The sequence below is a fragment of the Mus pahari genome, chromosome 13 (assembly GCF_900095145.1).
Source record: "Mus pahari chromosome 13, PAHARI_EIJ_v1.1, whole genome shotgun sequence".
Classification (NCBI taxonomy): Eukaryota; Metazoa; Chordata; class Mammalia; order Rodentia; family Muridae; genus Mus; species Mus pahari.
Window position 1 is genome coordinate 93,162,321 of NC_034602.1, and position 20,144 is coordinate 93,182,464.

At 41.4% G+C, this 20,144-nt stretch overlaps 1 protein-coding gene across 1 annotated transcript in view; it reads right to left on the reverse strand.

The window, feature by feature from the left end:
* The window catches only part of LOC110330354 (ATP-binding cassette sub-family G member 3-like), a 44,245-nt gene that overhangs the window by 12,678 nt on the left and 11,423 nt on the right, over positions 1-20,144 (reverse strand). The window contains 7 exon segments of the mRNA XM_021210340.2: positions 1-70; positions 1,707-1,796; positions 7,669-7,751; positions 10,334-10,581; positions 13,453-13,554; positions 14,427-14,578; positions 15,692-15,828. The exon segment at positions 1-70 is cut by the window's left edge and continues 4 nt beyond it. Of these exon segments, the coding sequence (XP_021065999.1) occupies positions 1-70; positions 1,707-1,796; positions 7,669-7,751; positions 10,334-10,581; positions 13,453-13,554; positions 14,427-14,578; positions 15,692-15,828 (882 nt within the window).

Consider the following 20,144-nt stretch of genomic DNA (forward strand, 5'->3'; position numbering starts at 1 on the left):
TATTAGCTCAGCCAGCAATTTCCCAAAGAAATAGGATGACACTCTGTAGTATCCACTGGTGTGCTCATGTCTACAGAAGCAAAAGTCCTTGTTATACATCCTTAGGTTAGTCCAGCAAGCACAGGTGAGATGTTGGCTATGCTGACTGCTGATACCACAGGGAGCCATGAGGTCAGTGTCCCTGTGCTCCATGCTGACTCCCATACACCTCCCATCTTAGAACCAGCACCCCTAGGCCACCATCCTTATGGCATTCTCACTGTGACTCCCATCACAGAAATCTTATTTGATTCACTAGGCCACAGAACAGACCCTGCAGGGAAAGAGTGCAATGTCCCCTCTTTCCACAGACATTCTGCTCCTCTAAGGCTGGCTCACTGAGGTACTTCAGCTCTCAGAACCTCACCTCAGACAGAGGTCATGGAGACTCCTCTCCATTCCCTTCTTAGGAAGATGGTGACACTAGCTCTCTGAGTTAGCTAGAACTAACTGCTTTTCTTCTGCATCTCATTTTTAGGAAAGACTTCTTCCTTCACCAATCTCAGTTTACAACCATGAATCCTTTCCACCTACCACACCCAGTCCTTCCCCTTCCTGGCACCTATCCCTAAGCCATTCCAAACTCCAACCAAGCGTCTTCATTGCTTCGCTGATTTTATTTTATTTTATTTTATTTTATTTTATTTTATTTTATTTTATTTTATAGAAAGAACTACTAGTGCAGGCTGGCCTCAAACTCCATATGTAGTTAAAATGACAATCTTCCTGCCCCACCCACAAGTGCTGTCATTACAAGAATTATCTTCCTGCTGAAGTTTATGTGGTGATGTGAATCTACCCCAGGGTTTCATACAAGCACTTTACCAACTGCTATGCACTTGGCTTCACTCTAATGATCCTTTCCTTGGTATGCACTTGTAGGCAAATCTTGCCCAGCTTTGAAACCATGAAACCTAAGGAAAGGCCACCAGGGAAGTCTTCTTCCATGTTTGAAAAGCACAAGACAGACAGCTGTTCACTATAGAGCGTCTGCTGGCTCTTTCTGGTCCTTTATCCAAGGGGGCTGTACACTCTTATTCTTGTGCAGCTTTACCTCTCTGATCCCAATTTGCTGCTAAACCCACAACACTTAAGTTCTATCAAAGCCCTGACATCATATTAGGGCTTCATGAATGAACTATCACTTTGACTCCCCTACTGCTGCTTTGTCTACAGCACTGAGACCTGGTGACCACATCCCAACTTTGAAACTTCCACTGAGCTGCAGATACCTCTGCTCTTGAATTCCCACACATTTCTTCAGTTAATATTGGTAATTTCTACACATACTTCAAAGCACATGGTGCCATGTGATAAGCATAATTTCATAATTTGTTAATTTTTCAACTAAAACAAACATGGAAAAATACTGGTACTCATAGGATAAAGCTCTAGGTCCAACTATGAATGTAATGTTTTTTTTTTTTTCAAGATTTATTTATTTATTTATTATATATACGTATACTATAGTTGTCTTCAGATGTACCAGAAGAGGGAGTCAGATCTCATTACAGATGGTTGTGAGCCTCCATGTGGTTGCTGGGATTTGAACTCAGGACCTTCGGGAGAGCAGTCAGTGCTCTTAACCACTGAGCCATCTCACCAGCCCCCGAATGTAATGGTTTTGATCACCAGTGCTGATGCCTGGTGCAGCAGGGACTACTCACAGAAAGCGAACCCTGTCAATCACAAAGAGCTCTCCTGCAGACACACTTGTGATACACTGGAAGATGGTGAGCAGGTAAAGTAGGCCGGCTCTGAGAGAATGGAGGAAAAGAAAACAGCAAATTCAAGTTAGGACGGTTTCTTCCCAACATAGCTTGCTTTGTACATTAAATAACATTACACAGACATTTCTTTTAGACAGATAGATGATTGATATCAATAGATAGATGACATATATATATATATAAATTATTGATACAGATAGATAGATAGATGATAGATAGATTATTGAGATAGATGATAGATGGATAGATAGATAGATAGACCGACCCACCGACCCACCGACAGACTGACAGAAAGACCAACAGATCAACAGACAGATAGACAGAGAGATGATTGATATAGATAGATAGATAGATAGATAGATAGATAGATAGATAGATAGATAGATAGACAGACAGGTGGGTAGATAGATAGAGATAGATGATTGAGAGATGATAGATTATTGAGATAGATTCATAGATGGATGGATAGATAGATAGATGAATGACTGAGATAGATAGATAGATAGATAGATAGATAGATAGATAGATAGATAGATAGATAGATAGATAGATGATATATAGATGACTGAAATAGATAGATAGATAGATAGATAGATAGATAGATAGATAGATAGATAGATAGACAGGTGGGTAGATAGATAGATAGAGATAGATGATTGAGATAGATGATAGATTATTGAGATAGATTCATAGATAGATGGATGGATAGATAGATAGATGAATGACTGAGATAGATAGATAGATAGATAGATAGATAGATAGATAGATAGATAGATAGATAGATATACAGATAGACCTGGAGAGATGACCTCACAGTATAGAATGCTTACAAAAGACTCAGGTTTGGTTGTCAGCACCTAAATGGTACATCATAACCAACTGTCATTAGAGTTGCAGGGGATCTTGTGCCAGCTAGTTGTATGTCAATTTGATACAAACTTGAATTGTCTGAGAGGTGAGAACTTCACTTGTGAAAATACTTCCAAAAGTTACAGGCAAGCCTGTAGAGCATTTTCCTAATTCGTGATTGATATAGGAAAGCCCAGCCCATTTTGTTTGGTGACATCCTGGGGCTGTGGTCCTGGGTTCTTTAGGAAAGCAGACTGAGCAAGCCATGGAGAACAATCTAGTAAACAGCATCTTCCGTGATCTCTGCATCAGCTCCTGCTTCCAGGTTCCTGCCCCGTGCAAAAGATTCTATTGACTTACTTCAGTGATGGACAATAACGTGGAAATAAAAGGTGATCAAACCTTTCCTCCCCAACTGTGCTTTAGGTCATGGTGTTTTGATGCAGCAATAATAACCTTAGCTAAGACAGGATCTGATGTCTTCATCTGATTATCACAGGCACCAAGACACACACATGGTACGCAGAAAAAATGCAGACAAACACTCATACATGTAGAAAATTAAATATTTTTTAAAACATAGAAAGGAAAAATGTAGAACTGTTCTGATAAAAAAAATGACAAAACTCAGAAAAGTGTGAGTCCCGTAAGTTAATCACCCTCTCTGTGTCTATGGCAGTTATTTATGGGTTGATGTGTGTCCACTAAAGATTCAACAATTTGATAATGGTTCCTAATATAACAAACTTAGAGTGTGTCTTTTGGGAGTTAATTAGCTTTAGATAAAATGAGGAGAGTGGAGCCCCACAGTGTGATCTATATCCTCACCTGGAGAAGACTCAGCAATGTAGCCTCTGTCATGAGAGGCCCTTGAGAGAATGTACCCAGACAGAAGAGCCCATGACAGAACTCCCCCCTTAGACTCTCATACTGCAGTGTGGAGACACATTTAGTCTTAAATCCACTGAGTCTGCAGCAGTTGGTCATAGCAACCCAACTCACCACTTTAATTTAATTAACAAAATTGGTAAGTATCATTCCTAATATAGAGATAAAGAAAGCTAAATAAAACTCCAAGTGGTTTTCACATTCAGTTAGCCACTTTGCTTTCACAGATGAGTGAGAATAAAAACATGAACCAGTGGAAGGAATCCCCACTCAACAGCTTACCACAGACATCTCCACTGAGTCATCCTTATGAGTATTTCTAAAACAGGGCAACCATCATCCTGAAGAGTTTCAAAGTCTCCAAAAAGTGCAAAAACATGAATTCAAGCATGCATATTTATGAAGAAATAATTTGTGTTCACGTGATACATGATGGTAAGCAAGAAGAAGGGGATAAAAGCCCTCTGCAGTCATGTGTTTCCTGGTCAGGTTCCTCTAAGACAAACGGCATGATTGGGATCCCTAACATCCTGGCACATATGACAGGGGTCAGTGACTCTCCTTGTATAGGTATGCAGTGGATAGCTATCCAGATCAGATGAGGGGATCTTATTGGAGACAAGTTTCCTCCTATGTAAAGAACTCCGTTCTTTTTACCATCTACCAAAGGCCAGATTAAAGTGATGTTTTGAAAAGGAAAGAATGGGATTGAGATTCTGGGAAGAGGAGGAAGCCTGGCCTCCCAGAACTTGAAGTGATACCCACCCATCTCTACATCATCTTTATGGTACCTCATTTGAAATATATGCTCAGAAACATTGAAGTGTATATTGTACTTGCTGGATGGAATATGCCATACATCTTATTTCAGTGGAAGAGAATGGTACTTCTCCAGTTTAATGGACTTTATACTCTTAGCCTGCATGTGTCTCTTCGATGCACTTCACCTCTGGCAGTCGCCGCTGCCTGGGGGGGGATGAACTACTTTACAATTCACAAGTAAGTAAAACATGTGTTTGTCTCTCTGTCCTTAGATTATTTTACTTTGAATGATGTTCTTTAAATCTTCAATTCTATCCTTTATTGGTGAAATTCCCATTTTCAAGATAAGCACATTAAAATTGTCATTTTCTTTGCCAGTTTAACAAACACTTCCATCCAGCAAGAACAATTTTAATGTTGGCAGACATTTAAATTCCTTAACTTGGTTAATATGTATAGTGCTCCAATGAACATCAAACTACAGATGTATTTTAGAAAAATTATTTCATATATGATTGTTAGTTTGCACAGGATGAATTTCTGGGTGTAATTATTTCCTTTAATGCCAGTTCCTTCCTATTCTGTTGCCATCTCAACCCTATTGACCCAAAGGAGTTTATATGCCACAAAATTCAAATCCAGTTCCCAGTTACACTGCTTGGACAACATGCAAAGGCAACACTGGATCCAAACATGAGAAGTAACTTCTGGCCTTCTGAACTTTATTGATGGTTTAAATACTAATATTGACCCTAAAGATAATTTAATAGATGATATTGAGGAAGTGTTTCTTTTTTTTTTTAACTTTTTTTTTTAAGATTTATTTATTTACTATATGTAACTACACTGTAGCTGTCTTCAGACACTCCAGAAGAGGGAGTCAGATCTCGTTTCGGTTGGTTGTGAGCCACCATGTGGTTGCTGAGATTTGAACTCAGGACCTTTGGAAGAGCAGTCAGGTGCTCTTACCTGCTAAGCCATCTCACCAGCCCCGAGGAAGTGTTTCTAACTGTCCTGCTTAGGTTTCAGTTGCTGTGGTCAACACTATAACCAAAAACAACCTTGGGAGAATGGGGTTTATTTGTCTTATATATCCCAAGTAATGGTCCAGCCTAAGAGAAGCCAGAGCAGGAATTCAAGGCAGAAACTTGGGGGTAGGAATGGAAGCTGAGGCCATGGAGGGTGCTCCTCCTGCCGTGCTCCTCCTGCCTTGCTCAGCCTGCTTTTTCCTACAAGTCAGAACCACCAGCCTACGGATAACACGGCTCCCAGTGGACAGCCTCAGCCACATGGCTCATTATTTTGAACCACATGTGCATGTATACCCACCTACATAAACCTGAATGAAGCCCACACAAGAGTGTATATAAAGCATCCAACATGGCACAATTATACCCAAATACACACTAACACACAAGTCTTTCTCACACATTTATATATTCACATACACACACACACATTCTCACACATACATAAATACTCACACACGGATACACACCTTATAGACACACTTTCCAGCACACCTATGCACACACACATACTAACACACCTCACAAATACACAAGAGAAGCTTCCTGGAGTTTCTTTAGTTGTCAAATTCTCTGGCCATTGGGAGGTACCCTGCTCTCTGGATGTGTAGCAGTGAGCACAGTTGTGAGCAAAGCATTAGACCATACATACATCTCAGTGAAAATTTTGACAATGGTGATGTTGATGAGAAACTACATCTGGAACATAAATGAGTATTTTTAAGGCCACATTAGAACTCAAACTACACAACAACCACAAAAGTGACATCTATATAAGGAGTCAGAATAACTGAAATGCATCCTGGTACCCAACACTCACATTCAACAAACCAAATATATTCAAGAAAATTGACCCCGAGTAACAAATGTAGAATAAATAGGTAAGCAAAAACCATTCATGCACCAAGGGCATTATCAACAGAATAAAAAGCCAACACACATAAGGGGAGAAAATGTATGTGCATTGTGTATGTGGTAAAGGGCTCATATTTCAGAAACAAAAAATAACTATAACTCTATAGCAAGGAAGAATCCCAGGCCAGTGAGTAGGTTTGGCAGGTAAGATGACAACGCCAAGCTTGATGACCTGCAAGCAATCCCTGAAATCCATGTGGTGGAGGGATCAGCTCTTATAAGTTGTCTTCTGTCCTCCACATGCAGGCTGTACAATATATATGCCCACACACATACACATACTAAGTAAACACATAAATAATTTTGGAATGAAAAGAAAATATTAAAATTTAAAATGGGTTCTGCAAACAATTCATAAAACATCCAATAGATTCTTATTTATTTTCTTCTTAAGGTACCTCGTTCAATACAAGGAAGAATATGTTTGGGTGAGAATATGGAATTAAACCCATGTGTTCTGCTGGTAAGAATATAAAATAGTACAGTGGAGTGGAGTCAGGGTAGCAGCAGTTCCTCACATAACACAATGGCCATAAGGAATGTCAACTATATCTCTCTTCCTTAAGGACAAAATCCCAGGGTTCAAACACATGCATCACCCACTCAGCAGCATTGGTCACAGCAGCCAGAGGTGAGAGAAAACCGAATTTCCAGGCTCAGACGAATGAACCAATATCATGTGCACACAATGGACAATTATTCTGCTTTACAGGGCCCAAGAACTCCACACACCCACCACACTTTGATGATACCTGAAGACACTGCACTATCAAGTTAGCCAGAACAAACAAGAATCTAATCAAACTAACAACAAACCACAAATACTTTATGACTGTAATTCAGAGTCCAAAATTGTCATATTCGAAGGCAGAGAGTAGAATAGAGGATGCCAGGAATTGAGAATGATTCATACGGAGGGGGGTGTCTTCTCTCAGAGCTATGGAACTTCATGTAGGAAGGTTAAAAATTACCCCACCTTTAGAATGTGGTTAGAGTCACATACACCAAAACCTGTTAAAGTCATTTCCTCCTTCTGGGTTGCCTTATCTAGCCTTGATAGGAGGTATGTGCCTAGCCTTCTTGAAGATTTTTATTTCATGTTTGGTGGTGTCACTGGGAGGCCTGCTCTTTTCTTAGGAGAAGTGATGGGTGTGCATCTGGGAGAGAGGGGAGGTAGGGAGAGAAGCTGGGGAAGGGGAGGAGAGGGAGGAGAAATATGGTAGGGATGTAATATGTAAAATGAGAACTTTAAAATGTGAACTGTGTGATATGTATAGTATCATACTATCTACATATAAACAAGTGAAAAGTAGGCTCTTTCTCTCAGCTTTCAATGTACAACACATTCGACTGCATAATAAATGCTTGCTCGTCATGATTTCCAAGTCTCAATGGATTTATATAAGGTTGAACGAAATGATAGCATTGTCTCAAACTCAGGACCCAAGTTTGCTTACCTCATCTGGACTTCAATACAATCATTTCTTAGGACACGGAAAGCAGTGCCTACGGCTGCAGCCAGTATGACTGTGATAATGGCCTATCAAAGAGAAAAGGAGGAAAAAGGAAAACTTCCATTAGGAGTGAAAAATGCTCCCTTTTTCGTCCATTAAGATACATGGTTTCCTAATCATATCCCCACAGTGAGATGAACACCATATTTTGACCAGAATTCTGGGAGAATATAAAACACACATGTTTATTGACTGCTAGTGTGTTAAATTAAAATTTGAGAGCCCTGCAATCTGAGTCCTTAACTGTACAGACACTGGGAAAGCTAAGGTTTCTCCCTGTACCTCAGGAGGAAAGGCCAGGGAAGGCCAAACAATAAAAATAAAACCCACTCATGACACAGTTCCTAACAGTGGACTTGTGTGCTGAGAGGGGTTTGCCCTCGCCTCTGCAACCTCTGGGACATCTGAGCCTGTGCTGCTGCCAGCACGAATTCACATGGCTAGCTCTGCAGCACCAGTGCTCCCATTGTCCATCGCCTCTGTCAGCGCTGTTCCATCATCTCAGCAGAGGGGCCTGTGTGCAACAAACCTCACCTAACTCCTCCTGACCCTCAACTCCCTATCTACTCTGTGCACACAGATCACAAGGCGGCTGCACATCTTCTGGACTGACAGTTAAATGGCTTTAATGCTGGCTTCACTTCACTAAGGAATAAGGTGACATGATGCTATGACTCAGTTGAAATATTTATTCTATTATTCACCTGGTTACTTTTTAAAAACATGATTACTTAAATTAAAAACCCAAATCCCGGGTTTAGAAATATGGCTCAGCAGTTTAGAACATCTGCTGTTCTTGCAGAGGAGCAGAGTTAAGCTCCCAGCACCCGAAAGACCTCTCACAACCACATGAAACACCAGCTCCAGAAGATCTGATGCCGTCTTCTGACCTCCACCGGCAAGCAAATGGTGCACAGTTATACATGCAGACAAACCCCCATACATAACTAATGAGTAAATACAAATTTAAAATTTTAGTCCTCATTTCCTACCCTTGATAACATGGGTACACACACACACATTCACACTCACACGCTCACATACATTCACACTCACACTCACATACACTCGTTCATATATACTCTCACACACTCACATTCACACTCTCACACACACTCAAACTATCACAATTACACACCCACACACACTCACACATACTCTCATACTCACATACACACTCATACACACACTCACACACCACACTCACTCATACACACTGACATACACACACACACACACACACACACTTCTTACATCATACCATTGCCTCACTGTTCAACAATGAATGACACAATTTGACAAACATAGCCACTCACTTGTTTTCAAATCATATCAGATCCTTTTTTTCAATGAGATATGACATAAAAATAACACTTTTATGACATACATGTCCAAGTATAAAGACCAATGTGTTTGAAGAAACTGAAGTATAATTCAAATGATAGCAACACTCACATACACACAGAGAAGGCAGCAACCTTGAAATATGAGAACAGCTGTACATGTGTTAAGAACTAGGCAGGGTTTCATCGCAGCCAACAACTGGTCATCTTTCTGTACTCAACAGAAAGTACATGTCTGATAGTAAAGTAACAACCCACAATAACCAGGTAACCTGACTGTGAAGGTTACACAGGAGGGGGATGGAGATCCATGACAGAGCTCTTGTCCTCTAATGGCTAAGACCCTGAGACCAACAGATAACACAGCAGAATCAGCAACACCATCATCAAATAAAAACATAAATAAATATGTTTTGTCCCAAGCAAGCTGGGAGAACTACATTTCTGTGACACTCATGTTAAAATAACAGAAAATTTAAGGCAGAATGACCAGTGTTACAGAGACAGTTTAAAGAAAATTAGAAAGTGCCCTCCTCCCAGTTCCTGGTTCCCTGACAGGGAAGAGCCTGGTTAAGTCTGGCTGCACTGTGTATGAACTGCTCTCTTTGAGTAGCTACTGCTTTCAAACTCCAGCCTCTAAATAGGAAAACAGCACTCCTCGGTAGGCTCATCACTCAGGCAGTAGATGCACCTCCTCCCCTCAGAGGGGTTCAAGGGCATCCTTTCCTCACAGCTTGATTTCAGCTACAGATCATCCCTTCTTCCCCTCCCTTTCTCCAGTCATCTCCACCCCTTCTCCACTTAAACTTTCTCCAGAGTCTGTTCTTTCTCCTGACATGCTACAAATTTTATCTGTTTGTGCAGTTACCATCCATCTACCACAAGAAATGTTGCACCAGGAAAAATCCTTTGTGGTCCCTTTATTCATGCCTGTACTTGGACTTGAGGATGTGCTGGTGAATGAAAGAAACAGCTGAGAGGAACTCCCAAGTCATTACTTCATGCAACTGTGAATTAAATTTCCTACTTGGATTAGTCATTATAGTCCCTTTAAGTAAAAACAGCCACTAAAAACAATTTCTGTAAGTATGGAGGTAATCATGTTCTACTTGCAGTAATGAACATTTCTACATGGCAAGTACAGAGGGACCACAAACACACGGATAGTAGCAGAAGGCAAGTGTGACCCAGAAGTCACTGTCACAGACACAAATTCTTCCCACTTGAACCTTTCACAGTAAATTTGAAATAATTCATCACATTACCTGAATCATAGTGACCCATGGGAAACCCTTGAAATTTTTGAATGATCGACTGATAATCCACCCGAGCTGATGGCAGAAAGGGGTGACACATGTAGTCTCCACAGCTAAGCTCCTCTCCAGCTTCTGTTCCCCCATGAGTTGATCCAGGATGGCTCTTGTCTCACTGTATAAGGGGGACTGGGCATACATATTGGCCAGTTTTCCTGTGACTTGATACTGTCTCTCAAAAAGCTCTTCATATTTGTCAGCTTTGTGATGAAAGTGGATGAAGACCAGAAACAGAAGAAAATATGTTAACTGATTTTTCTGCTGAATAGCGTGTTGAATTCCTGAATGTAGTATGTGTTGATTTTTCACATGTGTTAAGTATTGATTTTTCTTTGAGACAGTCTTTATGTAACCTAGACTTTCCTCAAAGGTGCTATATAGCCAAGAGTGATGTCAATCTTATGCCGGTCCACCTGAATCTGTCTCAAGTGCTGTGGTTACTGGCATCCACCTTCATACCCAGTTATGCAGGGCTAGGAACTAAACTCATGGCTTTGTGCTTGCTAGGCAAGCATTCTGCTGGCTGACTTATATCCTCGGCTCACAAAAATTTGAGAATAAAACAACTGCTACTGTGTAATTCCTTTACATATTAGAAGAACATTTCTAACTACGAGGGCCATTCCTGGTTTTCAATTTGACTATATCTGAATGAACTACAATCCAGAAATGGAAGGCACACCTGTGATGCACATCTTGAAACTGAAAGACACAGATTTCTGACCTGGATCTTTTTTTTTTTTTTTTTTTTTTTTTTGGTTTTTCGAGACAGGGTTTCTCTGTGTAGCCCTGGCTGTCCTGGAACTCACTTTGTAGACCAGGCTGGCCTCAAACTCAGAAATTCACCTGCCTCTGCCTCCCAAGTGCTGGGATTAAAGGCGTGCGCCACCACACCCGGCCGACCTGGATCTTGATATGAGATCGTGAGGTATAGTGGCCATGAAAAGCTTAGGCCCAGGCAAGGTAGTACATGCCTTTGATCACAGGAGACTGAGGCAAGCAGACCTCTGAGCTCAAGATCAGCCTGGGACAAGGCAAGTTTTAGATCCAGGCATGGTGGTACACACCTTAATCTGGGCCACACCTTCTGCTGGAGGCTTACTTAAGGACAATGGAAGAAGGAAGATTCACTCTTCTTCAACTGCTTGCACTTACTTGCCAGCACATCTGTTGGACCTACTTCTACAGAAGACCCGCTGAAACACCAACCCTCGTAGGACTGAGCAAATACTAGATTCTTAGACTTTCCAGTCACAGTTGCCCATTGTTGAGGTAGTTGGACTATAGACTATAAGTCATTGTAATAAATTCCCTTAATATACATCTCATTCTTTTTTTATTATTAGATAGTTTCTTTATTTACATTTTAAATGTTATCCCCTTTCCCAGTTTCCCCTCTGAAAATCCCCTATCTCCTCCCCTCTTCCCCTGCTCCCCAACCCACCCACTCCCACTTCCTGGTCCTGGCATCCCCCTATACTGGGGCATAGAAATTTCACAGGACCTAGGGCCTCTTCTCCTCCCACTGATGACCGACTAGGCCTTCCTCTGCTACATATGCAGTTAGAGCCATGAGTCCCACCATGTATTTTCTTTGATTGGTGGTTTAGTCCCAAGGAGCCCTGGGGGTACTGGTTAGTTCATATTGATGTTCCTCCTATGGGCCTGCAAACCCTCTCAGCTCCTTTGGGTACTTTCTCTAGCTCCTTCATTGGGAACCCTGTGCTCCATCCAAAGAATGACTGTGAGCATCCACTTCTGCATTTACCAGGCACTGGCAAAGCCTCTCAGGAGACAGCTATATCAGGCTCCTGTCAGCAAGCTCTTATTGGCATCTACCATAGTGTCTGGGTCTGGTTGTTTTTTATGGGATGGATTCCCATGTGGGGCAGTCTCTGGATGGTCATTCCTTAATATAAAGGTCTGGGCCCAAATTTCTTTAAGTTATAGTGTGTCACAGTTTGTCATACAGAATAACCTTTTGCAAATGTTCATTGCAATGAGTCATTGGTCTGTTTTGAGACCTCTGGCTTCTGCTGCACTATCAACACTGGATTCTTATGGGGACTTCTCTCAGATATCCTGCTGTTGCACTGTGTGGAGATCCTGTAGCTTTGGATCTGCAGGACTAGCCCTTTCACAAGCTCCAGCAGATCAAAGATGAGGCAGACGTTGGAGTAGGCTAACACAAAGCCCTGGGTCTGGGCCTCAGAGGTAACTTATCTGCTCAGCCTACCAGCTCTTCGTATCTTCATCACCAGGGTGAGCTCTCTAGCACTGCCCCAGCTAGCTCACCCAGTGCTGCAGCCAGCAAGGGACAGGGCCATTTCTCCCACTCTCATGTCCTTAAAAACAGCTCACCAGCCCCCATGCCACCAGAGTCAGCTCTACTGTGGTTCCCAGGTGAGGTAAATGGCCCATGCTCTAGAGTGCTACAGCCAGAGCGGGCAAGGCCAGATCTCCTGTTCTCAAACCCTCGGGGAAGACTCACCTGTGCTTTCTTGACTCTGGCCAGATCTACTGTACTGCCCAGGTGAAGGGCAAGGCCAGCATTCCCACTCTCTTGCCCTAGGGCTGGCTTACCTGCTCCAGTGCCACCAGGCCAGGTCACAGAGTCAGACCTTCCCCAATCAATCAATAATTATGAAAATACTCTACAGACTTGGCTACATCCCACTCTTATAGGGGCATTTTCATACTGGAGGTTTCTTCCTCTCAGGTAACTTTCTGTGACAAGTTGGCATAGCCCTGTAATCCTGTACTTGGGAACTGAAATAGAAAACACACGGATGCAAAGACAGCCTGGCTACCTAAGCAAACTTTATCTAAAACAGTACAAAGAATAGTATGACAAGCAATGAGTGCGCTTACTTTCTAATGGAAATTTCCATTACCACTGACAAGATCATATAAATACTCTTTCATAAATTAAATCAAAAGCACCCAGCACTGACCAACAGCAAAGTCTACCAGCTTAATTAACATGAAAATGTATATTCTAATGAACCACATTGTTGTGTTTAAAGGAAATCAGTTAGGCAAAAATGTTTGACTGTAGAAAACTCACATACCTTCATGGCCGTCTTCGTCTGCGTCTAATATATCAGAGAAACCTCCATTAATGACATCCAGGAAGAAGTCTGCAGGGTTGTTGTGGGATTCATAGTTGTAACCTACAAAGAATGCAACCCAAGAACACAACCTGAAGACACTCTCTCAGAGAGTGGGGGAGGGGAGGGAAGACACAGTCTAACTTCTTCCTCTTCTTGTGATTTTCCTCCACTAATTTATTTTTTCCACATATATATGTATATATACATATATGTGTATATATATAATCACACAATATTACAGCAATCTCTCTTTCCTGTTTAGTGTAGAGAGAGTATATATGTTTATGTGTACGATATACATATACATGCAAACTCTTCCTGTAAAGACAAGCATTTGAACTCAGCCTAAATTTTTATTAGACTCCATAGACTCGCCAAGTTTGCACATTTTTAAGTGATTATGATTAGTCACTAACAAATAAAGAAGTAGGCCTATATTTGGAGTCAAAGAATCCTCCATAACTGTATCCATATTTCTAAAAGATGAAGCTGACTGCATGAACCTTTGAAAAACCTCTCGCCATACAATCTGACTCTGAAAAAAATATGAAGTTTAACTTAAGTCTTTATAGCCCCCAGCAAGGCCTGAACCTAAAATACAAAGTCACCACTAAGTAACAACTCAACAGCAACTCAGAGTCAGATCACACACTAGTGGAAAACTGAAAACCACCACCTGCTACACAAGCAGGAACACTATGATATGGTGCTTTTCCCTAGCTGTTCAAATGATGGATAAGGGCCCTGAGGCCAAAGAAGAGACCTAAACAGCGAGCCATGTTGTTAAACTAACAAAAATCCTCTCACCAAAGTAACCACGGGTATTTAAAGTGAAGAAACCCACATACAGTTAAGTCAGCATCCCTGATACCCCCTGTTCTCTTCGCAGATCCTGTGAATGAAGAAGCTCTCATAGCAACAGACAACCATACCTGCAGATCTGAAGTACTCTAAAGCATCCTGTGCAGGTCCATGAAACATAGTTTTTCCTGAAGCCACTAAGGTGAGGCTATCAAAAAATCTGAAGATGGAGTACTGAGGCTGATTAATGGAGAAGATGATGGTCTGTCCCTTCTTTGACATCCTAAGTTCAGAGAGGGAGACATGCAGAGTCACAGGACACCAGAACCTTGAATTCTGGATAGAATATTTCATTCCTGAAGGTATACTCTTTGTTCCCATTTCAGGTTGAATTTTCCACATCACATCTTAAACACCTCCTCTCACTTGTGTCATGCACCCGAGAAACAAACCAAGCTCCATGCTTCTATTTAAAAGTCTAGAACTTCTTAACGTGTGGAATATCAGGCGTTCACACTCTATCAGAGTTTTATTGAAAATGTAGATCCCCAGGCAGTGTAGACATCCAATTTATCTGAGACAATGAATTGGATCAGCATGATGGTTTATATATGCTCAGCCCAGGAAATGGCACTATTAGAAGGTGTGGCCCTGTTGGAGTAGGTGTGTCACTGTGGATGTGGGCATTAAGACCTCATCCTAGCTGCCTGAAAGTCAATTTTCTGCTAGCAGCCTTCAGATGAAGATGTAGAACTCCCAGCTCCTCCTGCACCATGCATGCCTGGATGCTTCCTTGTTCCTGTCGTGATGTTAATGGGCTGAGCCTCTCTTAAGTGACAGATCAGGGCATAGACAGAGAGAGCAGGAGGATATACAACCCACAGCTCAACAAGACATGCTCAGCAGATACAGCCTATGGATATCTTCATACCTAGCTTCCAGGATCTAGACTGTTAGAAATTTAACTTCTGTCAACTCACCCTGTCTGGGGTGTCCCTAACAGTGCACTAGCAAGCAAGCTTCCTTTTGCTCAGCCCACTGGGTTCTAGTCTACCCTGTCCCTTGAATGTTCCAGACACATCAAATGTGTTTTGCCTCAGAGAAAACCCATTTCCTCTGCAGCCATAACTCCGTTCAGATCTCTCTACTCAGCCCCAGCTCACTTGTCACACAGTTGAGGGTTTAGGGCTATTCTATTTAAAGCAGTGTTCCACCTTCTCCATAGTCACCCATCCTATACTCTAGGCTATATTCCTGATGTCTCTTCCTTGTTGGTTGAAGTTTCCCTCTAATAAACAAGAGTTTTCTTGCCTACTTCTGAATCTCCTGCACCAAAAATGCACACAAGTGACCAGGCATTAAGTAAATTACACCTTAATGTCTCTTTAGCACATACCTTCTCAGGACTAAAATGACATCAGTCGTAGTTCTCAAATCTAAGCCAGTTGTGGGATCATCCAAGAACAAAATGGGATGCTCCGTGACCAGCTCCATTGCTATACTGGTCCTTTTCCTGAGTTCTTTGGATCTAGGCTAAAGCATCAATGACCATTGTTATCAACAAGAACATAGTCACTGTCATTTGGTGAACTAGCTTGTTCCAGCAATAAAAGATTGTGTTAATCATTATTGCAAAGAACGAAAACATGGGCACCTGAGAAAAGAAGGAAGTTTCTTTCCTAACTAAAGTGTAGAATGAGGCTCAGATCAGACTTGACATGAAGCCATATTAATAACACTTATTGTTTGATCATTATCAAGTCACGTATTCTAGGGGATGAGTTATTACATGCAAAGACCAGCATAGTGAGATCACTGTCTAAAGAAATGAGGAAAATAAGAGAGGAGAATATAAAATATCTCTAGTAATTTAGCAATCATTTAACAACACCCCAATACACACACACACACACACACACACACACACTGCTTTTAGCAAACATTCCTAAGTGGAAAGTTCAAATTGCCTTCTTAGTACATTTTTCAACTCCCTTAAGACTTTGTGAATTGACATCACTTACACTGGGCAGCATCTAAGAATTCATTTCACACCCTTATTGGCAAATCCAAAAAAAAGGTGGGATATTCTTCAGGTCAAACTGGAACTGTCTTTTTACCAGACAGTGTTAATGTGTAAGGTGAGAAGTCACAGGAAGGTTGACAGGATAAAGAAATAGGGAACAATTCTGAAGCTAAAAGTCACTAAGCTTAATAAACAAAACCATGATTAAGCCCTACTGATAACATACAACAAAGAATGTTGAAGGATGTGGAAGAATGTGGACATGACAAGGCTGACGATACAAAGGAATTATTTATAGTTTTCATTAATAATTATAATTATTGAGTACATTGAGCTCCATAGAGACAGCACCGGGGCAAGCGCGAGCCGGACGGGCACTGGGCGACTCTGTGCCTTGCGGAGGAAAATCAACTAAGCATGGGCAAAGGAGATCCTAAGAAGCCGAGAGGCAAAATGTCCTCATATGCATTCTTTGTGCAAAACTGCCTGGAGGAGCACAAGAAGAAACACCCGGATGCTTCTGTCAACTTCNCAGAGTTCTCCAAGAAGTGCTCAGAGAGGTGGAAGACCATGTCTGCTAAAGAAAAGGGGAAATTTGAAGATATGGCAAAGGCTGACAAGGCTTGTTATGAAAGAGAAATGAAAACCTACATCCCCCCCAAAGGGGAGACCAAAAAGAAGTTCAAGGACCCCAATGCACCCAAGAGGCCTCCTTCGGCCTTCTTCTTGTTCTGTTCTGAGTACCACCCCAAAATCAAAGGAGAGCATCCTGGCTTATCCATTGGTGATGTTGCAAAGAAACTAGGAGAGATGTGGAACAACACTGCAGCAGATGACAAGCAGCCCTATGAGAAGAAGGCTGCCAAGCAGAAGGAGAAGTACGAGAGGGATATTGCTGCCTACAGAGCTAAAGGAAAACCTGATGCAGTGAAAAGGGGGGTGGTCAAGGCTGGAAAGAGCAAGAAAAAGAAGGAAGAGGAAGATGATGAGGAGGATGAAGAGGATGAGGAAGAGGAGGAAGAAGAGGAAGAAGAAGATGAAGATGATGATGATGATGAATAAGTTGGTTCTAGCACAGTTTTTTTTTCTTGTCTATAAAGCATTTAACCCCCCTGTACACAACTCACTCCTTTTAAAGAAAAAAATTGAAATGTAAGGCTGTGTAAGATTTGTTTTTAAACTGTACAGTGTCTTTTTTTGTATAGTTAACACACCACCGAATGTGTCTTTAGATAGCCCTGTCCTGGTGGTATTTTCAATAGCCACTAACCTTGCCTGGTACAGTCTGGGGGTTGTAAATGGCGTGGAAATTTAAAGCAGGTTCTTGTTGGTGCACAGCACAATTTAGTTATATATGGGGACAGTAGTTTGGTTTTTTTATTTTGTTTTTTGTTTGTTTGTTTGTTTTTTCCTTTCAGTTTTATTTTTGGGTTTTACTTTTTCCATCTTCAGTTGTCTCAGATTTAGCTTATACCAAGATAATTGTTGTTCTGGTAACTGAATACCACTCTGTAATTGCAAAAAAAATGCGGCTGTTTTGTTGACATTCTGAATGCTTCTAAGTAAATACAATTTTTTTATTAAAAAAATTATAATTATTATTGATAGTTTAGAATTTACAGGTACGCATATGTCCTTTCTTTGATGAATGAAATGTAATTAAGTTCTCAGGAGTAAGATACTGCCTAGTGTTCATTTAAAATACTCCCGTGAAAAATAGCTTTAGCAAGTATGAGATAAATACTACCGACTCAGAAGCCCAAAGGCTGGTATTAGCAAGTACACAACTGTGCTGACTACATGACAATCACATTGCTATGGTAACTACATTTCCTCTATGTTTCTTATATCGAAGTCTATGTCAGCTGAAGAGGTCTAGCAGGGAAAAGCCACACAAGCCTGAAGTCTGGGTTCAATCCCTGAATCTCATCTAGAAAGCTACATGCCGTGGCATACATCTGTATCCCATCAGAATGTAATTACAGTGAGAACGGAGGAGCATAAGCCATGCAGAAGACAGACCCTGCCTACATACCAGGTTGGAATGAACCCTGAATACAGTGTCCTATGACCTTACTGTGTATGCAGTACGCCTCAGGAAGGGACATAAACAGGCTCATATACACTTACATATACACACATATACACACACTCACACACATAACCCTCACACACATACTCACATACACATATTCACCCCTGCCACACACACACACACAGGCTCATATCCACACACTCACAACTACACCTACACACAAACACACACAGTAACACACACCTTTTTTCAAAGTGATCATTAAAAAGTTTTATGATTAAAATTCTTGAAATCTTTTATACTTCATGATCTTCGAGGAGTTAATAAATATCTTTATTGGTTGCCACTAAAATAATCAAGTAAGCAACTTAGGACACTGACTACTTACTGTTTAAAACAAAACAAAGCACTTCCCTTTAAATATAAAACCAAGTTATAAAAGAGGGCCAAAGCAAACAGATTTCTATCACTCAGGAAGAAAGAAAGCATGGTGAATGGCAGCGTTTGTGACATTCTTCTCACCAAGACAAGTGCCTCATGGAAGATTGAAGAGAATCAACAGCCAGTGCCGTCCTAGGCCTCATTGTTCTAACAAACGGCCAGCACAGGAGGTAAGCCATGAGAATTACCTTCGTTCAAGCCACTTCCATCCATAGCACCCAATGTCCACTCACCGAATATCTACATATAATCTTCTCCATGAATCAATGTCATGGTGAAAAGCAGGAAGGTTTGGGGACCCAAGAAGAGGGAAACAACCCGATATTTAAAAACTTGAAGCATGTAATAAAGTTCCTGATCAGTTTCTATTAGCAATGAAATAATAGAGGACATTTGGGGGCTGTGAAGGGTTATAGACCTGACAGAGCTGAGGATGTCAAGGAAGTGTTCATTTTGATAGTTAAGAATGGAATTGTTAAGGTGAGTAAATATCCTTTTAAAAAGATGAAGAATAATTCAGTATTCAGGAATGAAGTGCTATATAATATCCCCTTTAATATGTCAGTAAGAAACTGGTTATTGGGAGATGGCCCAGAGGTTAAGAGCACTGACTCCTCTTCCAGAGGTTCTGAGCTCAATTTCCAGCAAACACATGGTGGCTCACAATCATCTGTAATGTGATCCAGTGCCCTTCTCTGGTGTGTCTGAAGATAGCTACAGTATACACATATACATTAAATAAATATTTTTTAAAAGGAAAAAAAGGGAAACATGTTATCCACTACATGGTCAGCAGTGAACCTCACCACTCATCTATTGCCCTTCCTGGTCCTGCATGAGCTTCCACAGGAGACAGTTTGGTCCATTCACTGTTGCTCTTGACCAAAGCTATATCTCTGAAACCTGACGCAGGACCTGGGAGTTATCATTGTCAGAAGATAGGGAATCAGCGAGCAAGGGCAAAAGGATATCCTAGTTTTCTGTCCCGTTGCTGAGACGAAATGTTCTGATGAGAAGTACACATGGAGCTAAAGGTTTGTTTCAGAGCACAGTTCAGAAGTGCAGTCAATCATTGCAGGACAGTCAAGGCATGAACCTGATGCAGCTGGTTACATGCAGTCCAGAGCACAGAGAGAATGCACACCTGCCTGCCAGTGCTCAGCTCACCTTCTCCATTCTCCCACCACCCAGGACCCAAGCCCAAAGAACGGCGCAGCCTGCAGTGGGCTGAGTCTTTCCTCACGGATTAACTTAATGAAGACAAGCACCTATGGAAGCGTCCACAAACCACACGACTAGAGTAGTCCTCATTTTCTAGATGGTTCCAAGGGATTATTGATTGTGTCAAGT